General features: G+C 32.3%; 1 protein-coding gene across 1 annotated transcript; it reads right to left on the bottom strand.

Moving 5' to 3' along the window:
* Nucleotides 1–9,620: 9,620 nt before the first annotated feature.
* Nucleotides 9,621–14,116, bottom strand: LOC106327647. The gene is made up of 15 exons (XM_013765865.1): nt 13,859–14,116; nt 13,660–13,787; nt 13,461–13,578; nt 13,200–13,356; nt 13,055–13,133; nt 12,937–12,977; nt 12,740–12,856; nt 12,528–12,608; nt 12,089–12,151; nt 11,965–12,016; nt 11,783–11,857; nt 10,564–10,611; nt 10,392–10,427; nt 10,090–10,164; nt 9,621–9,956 (listed from the first exon to the last, which is right to left on the bottom strand). The coding sequence occupies exons 1-15, from the start codon at nt 14,016–14,018 to the stop codon at nt 9,879–9,881; spliced, it is 1,308 nt and encodes a 435-aa protein (XP_013621319.1). The 5' UTR covers nt 14,019–14,116; the 3' UTR covers nt 9,621–9,878.
* Nucleotides 14,117–16,033: the final 1,917 nt, after the last annotated feature.

A 16,033-nucleotide genomic window follows, 5' to 3' on the forward strand; every position in this document is an offset into this window, starting at 1 on the left:
CCCTTTTTTATATGTTAAATTTTTCATAGAAGTTTAAAAATTATTTTATTTTCTTTAAACATGTATAACTAATTTATAATCTTTTATGCCATACTAAGTCATGATATAATATTTCTTCATATTTTACATTAATAACCATTGTTTTTATATATCGTCTACAATTCTCTAATTATGTCTATTTGTTCAATTTTGTATATAATATCGAATATCCATCATAAATAGATGGTTTAAGATGCCAAAAAAATTATTTACTTGGTGAATATAATACATCAAATATTACAAATACATCATTTAGTTAAATTAATAACAAAAAACCGAAAATTCATATCCGCGCTGGCGCGCGGATCAGGGTATAGTTTTAATTATTATAAGGTCGTTTGAATATGCTATGGACTAATGCGCACAAGTCCTTTTTATACACACATGTGCAAATTGAAATGTAGACATACACATGATTTTGGGCATACCAAATAATGCCTGTAAATAGAATATTTGATGCATGTTCCAAGAAGAAAGGTTCGTGTATGTGTTAGTGTTACTTATTTATCATAAACTAGGGTCAGCCCGCCCTACGGACGGAAAGTTCGAAAAAACTATTTTATATAAATTTACATTAATTTTATGAAGTATTTTCAAAAAAAAAAATTGTAGATTGAAAATGATATTATAAACAAAAATAAATAAATAAAATTCGGAGAACATGTTGTTATTTTTAATAAATATTTTTGGACTGAATTAAAATGACAGTAACTTTCATTATTCTATGAAGAACAATTTAATATAATAAAATCTAATATAATAAGATTAACGATGTCCGCATATAATTATGCAATGATCATGCTAGAGAAATATGTTAAGGAAAATCTTATATTGTCTAAGTCAAAACAACTTTTTGTTAGTGTGAGTATCTTGGTCTGTGTATGTCTTAGTTCAAATGTGATAGTTTTCTCCTAATGAAAGTCATACTTCAAGTTCTCTGCCACTCTTTAAATTGAATACGGCATATCGTTATTAAATAAGTTTAGAATTTATTAGATAGGTTTTACTATTAATTTAGAAGTTATTAATACTGTGTAAACTTGCATTATGAATTAACAATATATTTAAATTAAATGATAATATTTCATGGACGCTTTTATAGAATCCATGTTCGTATGTAATAAAGAGCTTATGCTGCAGATGCGTGTAATTATCTTGCAAAATATATTTTTGCATTGGTGTATTAATACTTTGAAATAAAACCGTTTACCGTACAAAGGGATTCGTTCAAAATTTTCAAATATCCGAGTGTTCGTTTATTCAAATAGCTAAGTAGGAGTAATATATAATAATATGTTTACGCTATTGTATGAAAAAGGAAGAAGTTAGGAGCACTCTTTATCGTGGAATCATGGACCTTAAAAAATAAATTGATGTAAATGGCTAAAGCAAATAATTATTCCTATGTTTTTTTTTTTTTGCTAAAACATTATTCATATGTTAAATGTTCAGTATATGTGTATCAAATTAGGAAATTCAATTTTACATTCACTATATAATATTATACATTTTATACGTACGTTCACTAGTATACTATAAACCTATTGGCTCATCTAGTTTTTTGGTTTTTACGGACTATTTTACACATTAAAATAATAATAACATTTTATTGTATTTTCGACATATGTAAATCCAATTATAATCATTGTACTCGGTTCTGTTGATTTACATTAATTTGTCATACTGGTATGATCGGATTGAATATCAACAATATCATAAGAGATGTTTTATGGTGTATTCATAAGACGAAAAACACATCATTATGTGTTTACTAAAATATAAAAGTATATTGTTAAAAGTATTATTTTAATATGATCTAAAGCCCACATGATAATATTTCCGCATGTTTATAAGTTACACCAAAAGCTCACACGATCTCCAACTCCAAGTTAATGAAACGCCGCGTTTTGGACGCGGACCACGTGACGGCTTCTCTAGATTCGAATTAGTCACGTATCCGCCTACGTAGACAGCTTAGGAGGGAAGCAAACCCAACTTTATATATAAAGATTAAAAAACATGACATGTATAATATTTGTCTATGTGTATAAAATTGTTGTGCCATAAATCATGCATACATCTTGAATGATTAAGGTATCAAACAGTATTCGTCATCTCAGGTTTGTTTTCTAGGATATTAAAACGGCATCCACGATCTATATATGGGTTGGATACTTGAAGAGAATAATGTTAATTAATTATCCGTTTTATATTGCATCATATGAGCTCACAATTAACAAAAACAAAGGGGGACCGTGAAATGTTATATGTTATCTTTGAACAAAACAAATAAGATGCATTATCGATCTTTGTTTTCTCGTTGAAGTATACGCGTTAAAGGATAAATGAAATGATATATATATATATATATATATTTTTTAAAATGAAATGATATGTTCTAAAAAACCTTTGTAATAATCACTTAATTAGGCGATACAAAGGTCCTTTAACCCAAAAGAGATATGAGTAGTTTACAAATTAATTAGTGGAGATATGTTTTTCTGATTATATATGATTAACTCCCTTCGTTTCTAAAAAAAGAAAAATATTCTAGAAAAATATTTTGTTTCAAAATAATACATTTTTTTAATTTTCAATACACTTTTTATCAACTAATAATGACTAATCGTAAACTTCAATAAACTTTATTGCATTTTCTAAATTCTTATTGATTTAAAATTATAGGAAATAGATAATCATAGAAAATTATGCATTTAATATCGAAATTTAATATGTTTTATTAATCTGCGTGAAAAAATTAAAACATGTATCATTTTAAAACGGATTGAGTATTTGGTCAGTGGTTACTTATTCAGGGCACAAGGGTCAAGAAGATCTCTTTGTCTTTCCCATCTGCTCTAGTGGCAAGTTCATCGACCCGATCAACAATTTAATTTCTCACCACTTTTTTTACTCTGTTGGATTTTTGTACGATTGATAGGATTTTTGCATGAGCGAGTCCGGCCGTTCTCATGGTGATTTTTACCTATGGAATAAGAATATCCAAATATTAAACTTTTAATAGTTTTTTTTACAAATAAAATCAGTAAATCAATATAAATGTTTGCAGACAACATTTATTGCAAAATACTAATTATGATAAAGGGGACGAAAACTTTCGTTTTTGTTATGCGAATCTATATATATAAAAATATGTTGCCTCTTTCCTGTGATGTCACGTCGGATCCAGGCTGGAAAATCGATCGTCCACGGCTTGACACGTGTCTCAAACGCTGTGTTTCATTAAGCGTGCGTTGACAAATGTGGGCTTTCTCTCCTGATTTTATTGTTGGGCCGTGAGGTCAGTTGTTCTGTCGGGTCCGATGGGGTTGTGTAGTTGCTCGAAAAAAAATGAAAGGCGTTCTCACCAACTCTAATACGAAACGAAGATCCTCTTTCCCTTCCTGCGGCGGTGAACTGATGACGTTAAGGCTTCCTCATAATTTCCATTTATTAGCTCCATCTCGAATTGTATACAAAGTTTTCTTACTATCTTAGAGGCGGTGCCATGATCTCTGTATAAATACAGGTTTGATTTCTTCACTTGAACACATATTGTTCATGTTTAATTGAATTTCCTCCAGAAATTTTTTGCAATTGCGAACCTCTTGATGTTTTGTTATATATTTAGTTATGGTTTTGATTTTAGAAATAAACCCTTTTTGATTGTTCAGTTTTCAAAATACTTTCTAACCATTAGTGTTTGTCTGTTTTGGTATTTAAGTTTTCAGCTGTCATATGAACTAGCTCGAGCAACAGTGGAGATCAAATCAAGCCAGCCGAATCATCCTCGAGAACCTTGGTATCAATCCAGTCGAATCGTACTCGAGGTCCAAACTCTTTTTTTTCAGAAAATTTTTTTCTGTTAAATCTCTCACTCATACTTTCTGATAGTGGCTTCTTTCGCAGATTCATCTAACTGAATTGAAGGTGGGACAGTCCAGGTAGCGTGTTGAGGCAAGGTTTTTGCGTTTCTGGGAATCCCGAAATGTTAAGAAAGATGGTGAGCTCATGGGCTTTGATATTCTTTTGGTTGATGGCAAGGTTAGTCTTTTCGACTTAATTGCTTATTTCCACCTTATTATCTCTTATGTCATCATCCCTTCATTGTCGTAGCTGAACTCAAAACTTTTTTTTCGGAATTATTTTCTTCGAAGTTTTATGCAAGTCTGATTATGATATGTTGTGAGTTGTGACAAAGAATTTACATTTAACTTTTCACAAAGATTCCTATTGATTCCTCTTCCCTCTCTAGCTGATTCATTTTCTTAAAAGCTTTTAGTTCTCTTCTGAGCTTTTGTTTATTTAATCTAATAGCTCAAAAGAATTTTACGATGGAGCTAGATAGTTAAGAAAGAGGCAGAACTCAGGATTTGATGTCATCAATGGAGATGATTAAAAAACTGTTAGCGATTCATCAATGGTGGGGATTCAACGTTACACTTATCATCATGAAAATGGATCTTCTAGGTAAAATAAATCTCATAGTTGAAAAGATGACATTTTGTTTGCTTAATTCCTGGTTCTGTGTTTTAAATGAGTGTATGTCTTCTGATATAATCTGGTTCTATATTTTCAGATATCTTTCTGTGGAAGCAGTTCAAAACAAAACATTAGAGCAGGTGTTAACACCTCGAGCCGGTTGTGTTATTGTTTCGCTCGAGAGAAACTTATTCTGTTAAATATATATATATATATATATTTATATATATATATATATATATATATATATATATATATTTATATATGTAAATGGGTTAATATGATTTTCAACTATCTTTAAGTAAAATCACATTTAATATATATTTTTAAATCGAATAACCTATATAAAACTCAACTAAATGAGTTTATATGAATATTTATTTCTATTAAAAGTCCACATAACAAGATTTTACCATTGTTTTAGTTTGTTCTCTTTATATGTGAGAGTTCTACATTGCCATTGACAAAAACAAAATCAAATGATATATTTGCAGGTTATGTACCAGTGATCATATATAATTGACTACTTATACCTGAGAGGTTTACATGGTGTTACTATGATTGGAAAAGTCCGTTGGTTGGTCTGTGGATTAATATCGAATGACTTATAGTATTAATTAATGTTATATTGTTAATATTTGTTTATTCATTAGTATTGAAATAAGGATAATTAATTATATGGGTTACATTATAGTGTTTGTGTTTTTAAAAGGATATTTGTTTATTCATTAGTATTTAGGCAACTCAGGTGGTCAACATTTCATTTCTAAAATACCTAAATGACTCTAATTTTTAAAGTAAAACTGATGGCACAAAAATTAATATACTAGGGAAGAGTATGGGTAATTTCATAAAAGGGTTCCTGAATTAATAGTATTGATATAATATACCCTACTACTTTATTCTTACAAAAAATAAAATAAATATATTTCAAATAAATCAACACAAGTGGTGCGCGACATAACCTCACAAAATATAATCAATACATCAGAAATTATTTTGGCATAATTATAACCACATAAATATAATAGTAATATTTTTAGAAAAAAGTAACTAATTAGTACATCCATAATATTGTTAGGTTAAAAAAAAAAATTTGTATATTCTTTTTTTTTATTGAATTGAGGCATTCGCATATTCTGATAGAAAGAAATATAAATAAATAAAAATTCAAAAGTAAAATTGTTTTAGTAGTTCCTAAGTGTTGTTTGAAAATTAAAATTTAGTTTGTTGTAGGCAATATATATATATATATATGAAATATATTATATTTAAATATTTATTTAGATTTATATATTATGTATTTAATGTAAACGATATATATGTATATATATTAAATATATATTTTCCATATAATTTGAAAATCATTTGTATTTTGTTATAGAAATTTAAACTTCGATCACAAATTTCTGAATGGGATCTAAAACATATTCAAATTCAATGACATCTACAAATTTAACTAATATGTATATTGACAAAAATTTATATTAAACGTACTCTAATTGTTAAAATTATTTTAAAGTTCACATCCCGCCGGCCCTAGTGGATAATAAAAATATGCAACAACACGAAGTTTAGCAACTTTCATGGTTTCTTAAATTTGCAACAACGGTGGTGTGCCAGAATCCCGACGACTAAAAACAGTAGTGTTCTGGAGACATCATGGCTGGTAAAAAAAACATAGTTCAAACTATCTTCTATGTAGAAGACATCCACCAAGTCTTGCTTAGCTAAGCTTTAATCATATTCATTATTCATACGAATGTGATTAAACCTTCTTTGTCTTTGTGAGTCTTTTTTATCTTTTTTGGGGGCTCTCTTAGACCTTTGCTTTAACTAGCTAGTTTAGATGCACTAAGATTTGATTTTATCAAAACTGATTGTATCTCTTGTGTCATTACATCATTGTTAATGAAAATTTACATACTTAATTATCAAAAAAAAAGAAGTCTGGCTAGCTATATATATTTATTCACATTACATTGTTAGTGAAAATTCACATACTTATCTCTTGTGTCATTACATTGTTAATGAAAAATTCACATACTTAGAGGGTACTAGAAAACGTTTCTCGACGGTTGGTTATAAAAGATGGATTCCCGTGTGAACAAAAAGAAATCCGGCAACGGTCCAAACATTCATTCACGTGTTATTGAAGCTAGTTAATATTAACTAAAAACAAAAGCTTCAAGTGATGTACACAAGTAGACAGAAATGTATAACGCGAAAACGTAACAGTAGCTAGGATACTATCGGATTGTAGGTGGAAACATATAATTAACGAAGCTACATATGTATGATGATAGAGAAGGGAAGGATGTAAGTGGTCATGATAAGTCACTTGATGTGCGAAAAGGGTTAAACCCGAAAGCCTCCACCGCGTGAGCAACCTCCGAGGACATCCACTGAGATGGAGACGACCACTCTTCTGTTTGATCAGGTAACATCATCATGTTTTCATCTTTTAAATAAATTATCTGATTCTGACTTTGGTTCTGATGTTGATGGATGGAGGAGTCCGGGTGATCAAATCGGATCATGTGGGAATCCTGCGGGTCAGAGGTGTCCCTGGGGAAAGTTGCATAGGCTTGGTGAAGTTGGCACGTTTGGTGGCCGAAGTAAGTGGTTGAGTATAATGGAGGATTGTGTTGAATCATCTGAACCTGCTTCGTGGTCTGGTGGTATAGGAACCTCGGCTGAGGTGTGTATCGTAATCCTCCATTATAAGTATAGAACCTAATTACATAATACTACTATGGTAATTAAGGAGTGTATCGTAATCCTCCATTATAAGTATATATACCTATACTTGTGTGTTAATTACGATACACTCCTTAATTACCATAGTAGTATTATGTAATTAGGTAATGTGTATGTGGCCTTGAGATAACCCACGATATAAAGACAAAAGCAGCGAGCATTTGTAGTCGACTTAACTAACATCTCTATTAGAGCATCATTATCGCCTTATCTTAAGCATGTCTCTTAATATTATTAGAATTAAAAAAAATAAAAAATTGGCTTAAATGTGAAAAAACGTCTCTTAATGTAAGCGAAACATAAGAGTTTTACCTATCTAGAAAATTATGTTTCGCTTGGATGGGTTACTTATCTATCTCTTCGAGTTCTTATCAAGTTTTCAATCAAAGAAAGATCTTTATTGGGTTCTTGTTATTCTCCTTCGGTCGATTTGTTTGATTTCTTATAACCAGATCGTTTTTGATTTGCAGGACCCTCCAACTCCTATTCCAAAGATACAATTTTGGATGTTCTTAGAGTCTTAGTTGGTAAGTAATCCAACACGCAACGTATTTTTGATGTCTATAGGCTATTTTTTATATGTTGTTTCATGATGTCTTAAAATAAATGTTTTGTTCTCTGTAGAAGTAAAAAACCATCGGATTCTCATAAATTGCAAAACCAGAAAGGTAATATAAATACATCAACTCCTTTTTGCTTTCGTATCATTTTTAGGAGAAGTTTTTAAAAAACATTCTTTGGTGGTTTGATGGTAATGATGAACTCATTATGAATGCAGCATAGGACAAGTTGTTTGGTAGGGTGTTTAAGACAAGTCAGAGCTAATGTTTATATCGGTGCGTATAACGACTTGCTTAGCTTCAGGTTCTTTTCTCGAAAGCAAACTCCTTTGTTCATCATCATTAAATCCTATACTAACATTTGAAACTTTATACTTAATGTGGGATTGTTATAAACATGGTTGTTGGAGGTGAGTAACAACTCTCAAAGATGCAGCATTATCATCGCAAAGATGCCAATCGATGTATACTAGATTTAACTCATGATAAAGCAATAAAAACTTTGTTCTGTTTTTCTTAGCTTTGATGATTGGCCTAGAATGTGCTTTCATTTTGAGATCTTATAACAACACAGGGTTCCTACGATCTGAAAGAGACCATCAAAATTATATGTTGACTGACCTTCTCTGTAGAAATCAATAGTTTGTGTTAGGCTACAGAGAAGATGTCTCTCTGCTGCACATAGCCATTAACTCGATCACTTTGGACTTGATATATGCATGTTTAAAAAGATTGTGATTTCGAAGCTGTATTTATGGAAGCTGTGAAAAATATTTAGAGTGTGATTATGGAAGCTGTTAATCTCCTTCGTGTGATTTATGGAAGCTTCGAAATCACAGCTTCGATGAAAAATATGGCGGAGCTGTGATTTCGTCCGCCACTGGATGCACCCATATATCACACGAAGGAAATTCGCATGTTTAACAATTTTAGAGTGTGATTTCGAAGCTGTGAAAAATATATTAATTGCCAATTAAACATTATTCTCTTGGTTGACGGCTTTCCATGTGATATAAAGAGAAAAATATATGCATGTTTAAAAACTTATAAACATTAAAAATGAGATATATATTATATATAGCTTTTAAACCTGTAAACTAGGCAGGACTTTTAAAAATAATTTTTTTTATGATGTCATGACTCTTGATAATTGGAAAGCGTAACACATGCACCAAAAGGTGAAAGCCAACACCCATAATTCTCAAGTCAACAAAGACATACAAACTTAGGAGGAATATTTTAAAAGACCCCAATTTCTCACCAGCAAAAGGTCACGTGTATCCAAGCAGAATATCCAATAGCGACATATGATCGAAAACAGTTTTCCAGTGTAACATTTTAGCGATGTTCATGTATCTAGTACAATACTCCAATCTTGTATGTGTGTTTAAAACAAGTTAATGCGGAAGCTTAATACTTGAAAGAAGGCCATGCTTGTTTTTTAGATAGGACTAAGCAGTTGGGAAAAGTTATGGCAAATATGACTTTATCCACGCTGTGGTTTGTCGTGATTTTGATAGTCTGTGATATCGCTTATCGTGTTATAAAATATGCACGATATATCCAACAATTGCATACATTTCTGAGAACTGATAAAAAAAAGGTTTCCAAAATGCCTGCTCTTGCTGTAAATCCATCGTCGCCAGTGAGTCCGATCTGAAACATAATTGAAGCGAGACAATGGTTTTTAAACTGGGCCCGTATTAGGCCTCTAAGAGAATTTTGGATCCTTGCAAAATTACTCGGAAGATACACGAAGACTTGGATGGAGAGTGAAAATAGAAAACAAATACCATAGATGCAAATAAGCCCATTTAGGTTGTAAGCCCATGTAGTTGTTTCAAAGACGTCGATCCGTCGATTTCTAAAGTCAACCCAGCTATTTCAAACCAGCCAAATAATATTTTGTAACCCATACATCGATAATAGAGCATGCAGCTTCAATCGCCAAATTTCACTCACTCGGCAAACAGATACTTACGATGTCTTTCAGAAGGTCAAAGTTTTGTCTTTGTACAGATAGACGATGATGAGTTTTCATGATTCTAATCCATCTTCATCTTCCACTTTCTGCTCCACTACTGGTGGTATGCAATCCACTTTATATCGAAGATTCTATTCCACAAACAATGGGGAACAAACAAGAGAAGCAAACGAATATATCCTCGTTAGTAAAAGCAATGGAAATAGGAGTCTATAAAGCATATCGAATCACTTTGTTTGCCTCAAAATGTAACTATCATTCTACCTTTTTGAAGAAAGTTGAATATGAATTGTCCCAAACAAGTTTGTAGTTTCCAGCCATTAGCGTAGAGAAGTTTCCCTGTAGGAACAAACGCAGTGGATCCCGAAACCGATGACATTAAATAACCCAGCTATGCACATAAAACAACAGCTAAAAAACGAAAAAGAAATTATAAGCCTCCCCATAGAAAAAAACTTATGAGATTAAACAGCACAGCTAAAAGAAAGCTCCTAACCTAACTTGTGAAATTAACAACAAAACCAAAAATACTCATAAGCTTCCCCCCATATGTACATGGCACTCACCTGGTCAGCTTCATAACGACGGTAAGGTAATATCAGCTGCAATAAGAGAAATTTGTAATCCAACCCTCAGAATTCACTAGTTGAACGTATATCTCAAAAGGGTGAGAGATATTGTATTTACTATATGCTATTAAAGTTTAATGAGAGTTTGGAAACTAATGAGCACACTCACAGTCTTTTCCCCTGAAGCACTTATGTACTCCACGCTAAATCCAATATCCTGGTAAAATAAAAATAGGACGAACCACATCAGGTGAGAGCCAAACTGAGATCACATCTGGTATCAAGAAACAACAGTTCTTGTTTGCCTCTCACATGAATGGTTCATCACAGAAAAATATAGGCTATCAACTATGTGCGGAAAATAAAGCTAACCAGATTCTAGCGGAAACAGCAACATATACAATTTTATGTACGGAAAGTAGGGACAATGCGTGATCATCATCGTCATGCCCTCAACGCCTTAACCATCTTTAGCAAGGCAATATCCATAAAGCGCGCGCCATGGTGCCCCTTTGATTAAATATCGTGGCGCTATAAGCGCAACACGGCGATTACCTTTGAGATTCTTATCTAAACGCAATAGTTTTGATGTAAGGCTCGTTTGATCAACCCTTTAACAAAGCAAAGTCAAGCTTACACCCATACTCTTCAGTAAAAAAACTAAGCTTTCAAATAGGTTTTCTCTCCTATCATAACTTCGCTTTGTATACGCTAAGTAATGTACTTTGTTTTGATCTCATACACCCATCTCTTTTCATGTAACACTTTTCTCTTCTCTTCTAACCTACTCTGTTTTCATCTTTCCTCTTTTTCCTTGGATCACAACTTAACACGACACTGATTCTTATCTTCTAGTGAAGTTTCATAAATGTCCGAGGCTGACATGTGTTAGGATTGGTCAAGGTATTTTAGCTAATCAGTTTTGGTGTTATCTTTTATGAATTAGGTTTAAGTTTTTCCTGTTTACATTAAGTTGTATCCCTACATAAGAATATGCTAAGATTAGTAAGAATTCAACTTCTAACAATCAACCTTATTCTCAAAGAGAGACTAGTGTTGATGGGGAAACTTAGCTAAATATCTCTCTCTTTCTCACATTAGAAAACGGCTGAAATCAAAGTCGGTTCATATCAGAGGTGAAAGAAACATCTAACGAACATGTTTTGGTTTCAAATTATTTTTATTCCAGTTGCTAAGTTGGAACAGATTGATCTGCAAGGCGTAAAGCCCTAACCAAAAAACACTTATTGTAGCTCCTACCAAAAACAACCTAGACACACCTATAATTAATTATCAAACAAATTCTGGAGAGGGGAGCAAAACCAAGCAAGAAAAGCAAACAAATAATTTAAGTTACATAATGAGAAAAAGGGTTCAAAAAGAAATACCATGCTTATCTTGCCTTGCATCAAGGAGAAATCCCAACCAATATATGAATTTTCGGATTCCACCATCAATGAGACCTAGAGAAACAAAAAAAAATTTAAGATGGAGCTAGTCTAAAGAGTCTAATAATGTCAAAACATTCAGTTTCATTAATAGCCAAAAGCATTTGAGGAGAACAGTTTACCTCATAGGTTCTCCCAGCCTGGACGATTATCTCTTTGTACTCCTCGTTTTCCCTAAGCAGTACAAACTCTTAGAACTAGTTATCATGAACTGTAGAGAGAATCTTGTGAACAAAGAAAGCTAACCTTGAACCCAATATCCCAGCGGCATCTGCTGAAATGAAGAAGGGGGAATTGGCAAATACATCGCTGGAAAAGCACAATGGAAAAAGTTAATTTTTTTCAGTAGAGAAAGACAATGCCTAAAGACGTCTAACCAAAGTAATGTTGGAACTGTCGAAATAAAAAATTCAATCAAAATTGAAAAATAACGCAAAAAAACTTATTAGAAAGAAGTCTAGTAATTACATCATATCTGTGTTTCGGACTACTAAACTTACTCTAAAGCTTGATAGGAATGCCTTCACTGACATGCTAGCAACAATTTTAACATAGCCAAAACAAATTAGGAGACAAAGTGAAGAAGCCCTAAAAAGAAACATCCACACACAATTTTCTCGCAGCAAGAAAGTTTCAAAGGTGAGCTTTCCCCGACATTGTGTGATCTTAGAAAGGAAGAAGGTACCTGATAAATGCGACGAATCTTTCAAACTCAGATGTGTAGACGATAGCAGCTTCGGACAGGAGATTCATTTGTTCTTTATTCCTGCCCATCCGACAACATATAATAAGATCTCACAACCTCTAAATGGGAAAGGTCACTGAGAAAGGGGACCTTGATTATTGACTAGTGTGAATTTAAGGGAACCTTGATTTAAGCAAAGGGAACAATCTTACAGTTTGAAAGTATCATATCTTTGAAAGAGAAGGGTTAAGAAAACCCTGATAGCCGTCGCCATTTTTGTGAGAGTGTATAGAGGAGGTCCATAACGTTGTCGTTGTTCTTCCATTGGCCTTTACACGAGAAGATAAAACGATCCTATCAGTTAAAGTTCCTTATGCAGTAGCCTTATAAATGAAACCATGGTACATACCCATCATCATCATTTATTTGTCGAACAAAATCCAACAACACCTAGAAAAAAAAAAAAAGGAAAAGAATGAACAACTAAATGAATTTGCTATGAGAATGAGAGGAGGCATTGAGCCTACCTGTGGAACCCCAACCAAGTACTTGACAAGGGTTTTGTAGACACCAGAGGCAGAGCCTAGTTGAGCCAACTGTCTCCTCCTACAATATAATAAACATGTTGTTCTCTGTAAGCAAATAAGAAAGCAGAAACAAAGGTAGGCTCACCGCTCCATCTGCTGCTTCCAAAGAAGAGCGTAAGTGTCGCGTATGGTCCCGCCAGAGCTAACCAAGGCATCAACCTCCGCCTGTTTGTTCCTCTCAGACCTCTCCTTCTGCTGTCTGATGAGGGTTCCTCGGAAATCTTGAGGCATGTAGGTCATAACTGTAGAAAGAAAGAAAGAAAGAAAGAAAGAAGACAAAAGTATAAATAAACACAGGCTGTTTGTTTATTCTCTCTCTCTGTATGCATAAAACAATGGAAGTAACCAGTGCTAAAGACGCGCTCGGAGTTTTTCGTCTGGAAGGAAATCATGGCAGCCAGAGCTTTATCAAAATTGTCCTTGAGATGTCTCAAAGTGGATGATAATTCAGCATCTTCCCGAAGCTGAAATAAAGGAAGGAGAGAGATGTTGTCACCAGAAAAGAAAGAAGAACAAGGTTGGGGGAGGGGGACAAAACGATTCACCTGAACAGGCCAACGAGATGGTTGCAGAAGAAACAATATCTCCTCCATCTGCTCCCTATTTTTCCACATATTCTCATCAATCTTGTGAGGAGGCTGCTGGTTCGCTTCTTCGATCAGGGAAGCTTCCCCTAGACAAATGAAAATAAATTTTATGAGGAGATTCAAACCAAGGAAATAATACAAAAGTGGGATCGGGAACCTTGAGATGGGGGAGATTGGAGAGTCAGTAGCTGAATCAGAGAAGCCATGTCCGAGGAAAGCCGAGAAACGTCGTCGGAAAGAGGAGGAAAAGGATATTTGTCGTAGTAGGACGCCAGAAAAACCCGGGTGATGGGCACAAGTCCGTCAGTCGAAGCCATGTCTATTGATCTACTCCACCACCGCGATCCAAGCTCTCTCTCTCTCTAATTGAGGAATATGATTTGATGGAAGACAAAGGGATATTCGGTCTTCTGGCATCTAACCACCAAAAAAAAAAGATTTTTCAAAGCCCATTTGCAACTCTCTTAAGTGGCCTTAAACTATTATTTTACAAAGGATTGGGCCTTCAAAAAATACTATCAATGAGAGTTTACCATCCATTAGTACAAATATGTACAATATCCTTAGATATTTTAAATAACACTAAAAGTATAGGCTTCAGTTTATAAGTTGATTATTTACCAAAAAAACTTAATATTTTATCCGCGGTTTAAACATAAATTTTGATATTTTTCTAAAAAATATAACAGTACTCTTTTAATGCATAGTTGCATTTCGCACTAAAATATAATGATTGTCAATAAGTTTGAAATCATGTTGTCTCCGTTTTTCTAAAAAATAACAATTTTACCCTGGTCCACTGATTTAAAAAAATATATGAAAGTTTATTAAATTAATAATAATTGATTAAAGTTTAGAACAATGCTCATATACCACGAAAGAGATTTTAGCATATACTAGATTTTGATCCACGCTATAAAAGCACAGGATATTTTTCGTTGAAAAATTTATTAATCCATCTATTTGTTCACTAATATGTTTAGGCACGTGCGTTCAATTTTCAGTTCGACTGTAATTTTATTTTTTCATGGTTTTCGGTTTCGGTTGTGATTTTGTTTTTTCGAATTAAAAAATATAAGGACCGTTCAATTATTTGTAAATTTAGGTTTGATTTCGGATTAATTAGTTTAGCTCTCAGTTTTATTGGGATAAAAATATTAAAAACTCGATAAAGTTTCGAGTTTAATTTGGTGCTGGCTTGGTACCTATTTTTTGGATAATACGGTTAAAAATCACATTTTTGTATTTTTAGAAAAAAATTGGCTAAATTTAAATATTTAACATATAATATTCTTGTGATTTCGTTGTATTGAGAAATCCGTATCTTACATAGTAATATTTCTTATCTTTTATAAACCTATTTATATTGAAGTTGATTTTAATAATGAAAATAAATTATATTTAAAAATCTTACAATATATAATAAATTCCTGAAAACTATCAAGATTTTTTTATTTTAAAATTTACATTTATAATACAATATAAGAACCATTTTAAAATTAATTCATAAAATAATCATTTTTAATAAAAACAAAAATTATCCATGTTTATGTTAACGAATATAAAAAAGGTAAAAATTGAGCTTTAAAGCCTATAGGATCAAAAATTACATGAAGGGTTGCTGGTAAGTTGGGCTTACAAATCAACGACCAACTTTTGTTTTCTATAACTCAACCCAAAACATGTTTAAGTATCCTAAAACCTACAAAAGAGAATGCTTAGGTTTTAAGAGAAAGTTTGGGAGAAAGTTGGAGGATCTTCTCTTTATTATCCAATATCTCTATCTTTTAAGATTAGTATTTGGAAAATTCAGTTACCATGTCAATCATAATATATTCTCCGTGTGTTCATCAAGTTAATTTAGTTAAATCAGAAAATCTTGTTTCTATATATTATTTTTTGAATTTATTGTATGTAGCAATTAAAAACGATGGATAAATTGGCTTAAAAACGATGGATAAATTGTTTAAATTATTGGAATATTTTTTTTTTAGTTGGACAGAAACATACTACTTTCTAATTTGTTGGGCTTTTAATTTCCGAAAATGATTAAAAACAATTGAAAAAGGTAAAGGAAATTTTTGTAATTAATTGGAAAAGTCAGGGGCATAATCCTAAGAAGGATTCTGCTATAATAGCATAGATTAATACAAATATAGAATGTGGTTAGAAATTTTAAAACAACACTAAAGAGTATGAACTTCAGTATAAGAGCATTTACCGAAAAATTCAATATTTTTCCTAGGAATACACATAGATTTTGAGAAAAAATTCAAAAAATATGACAATATTGTTTTAATGCATAGTTTCATCTTGCACTAGCATATGATAA

Source organism: Brassica oleracea, chromosome C2, assembly GCF_000695525.1.
Source record: "Brassica oleracea var. oleracea cultivar TO1000 chromosome C2, BOL, whole genome shotgun sequence".
Taxonomy (NCBI): domain Eukaryota; kingdom Viridiplantae; phylum Streptophyta; class Magnoliopsida; order Brassicales; family Brassicaceae; genus Brassica; species Brassica oleracea.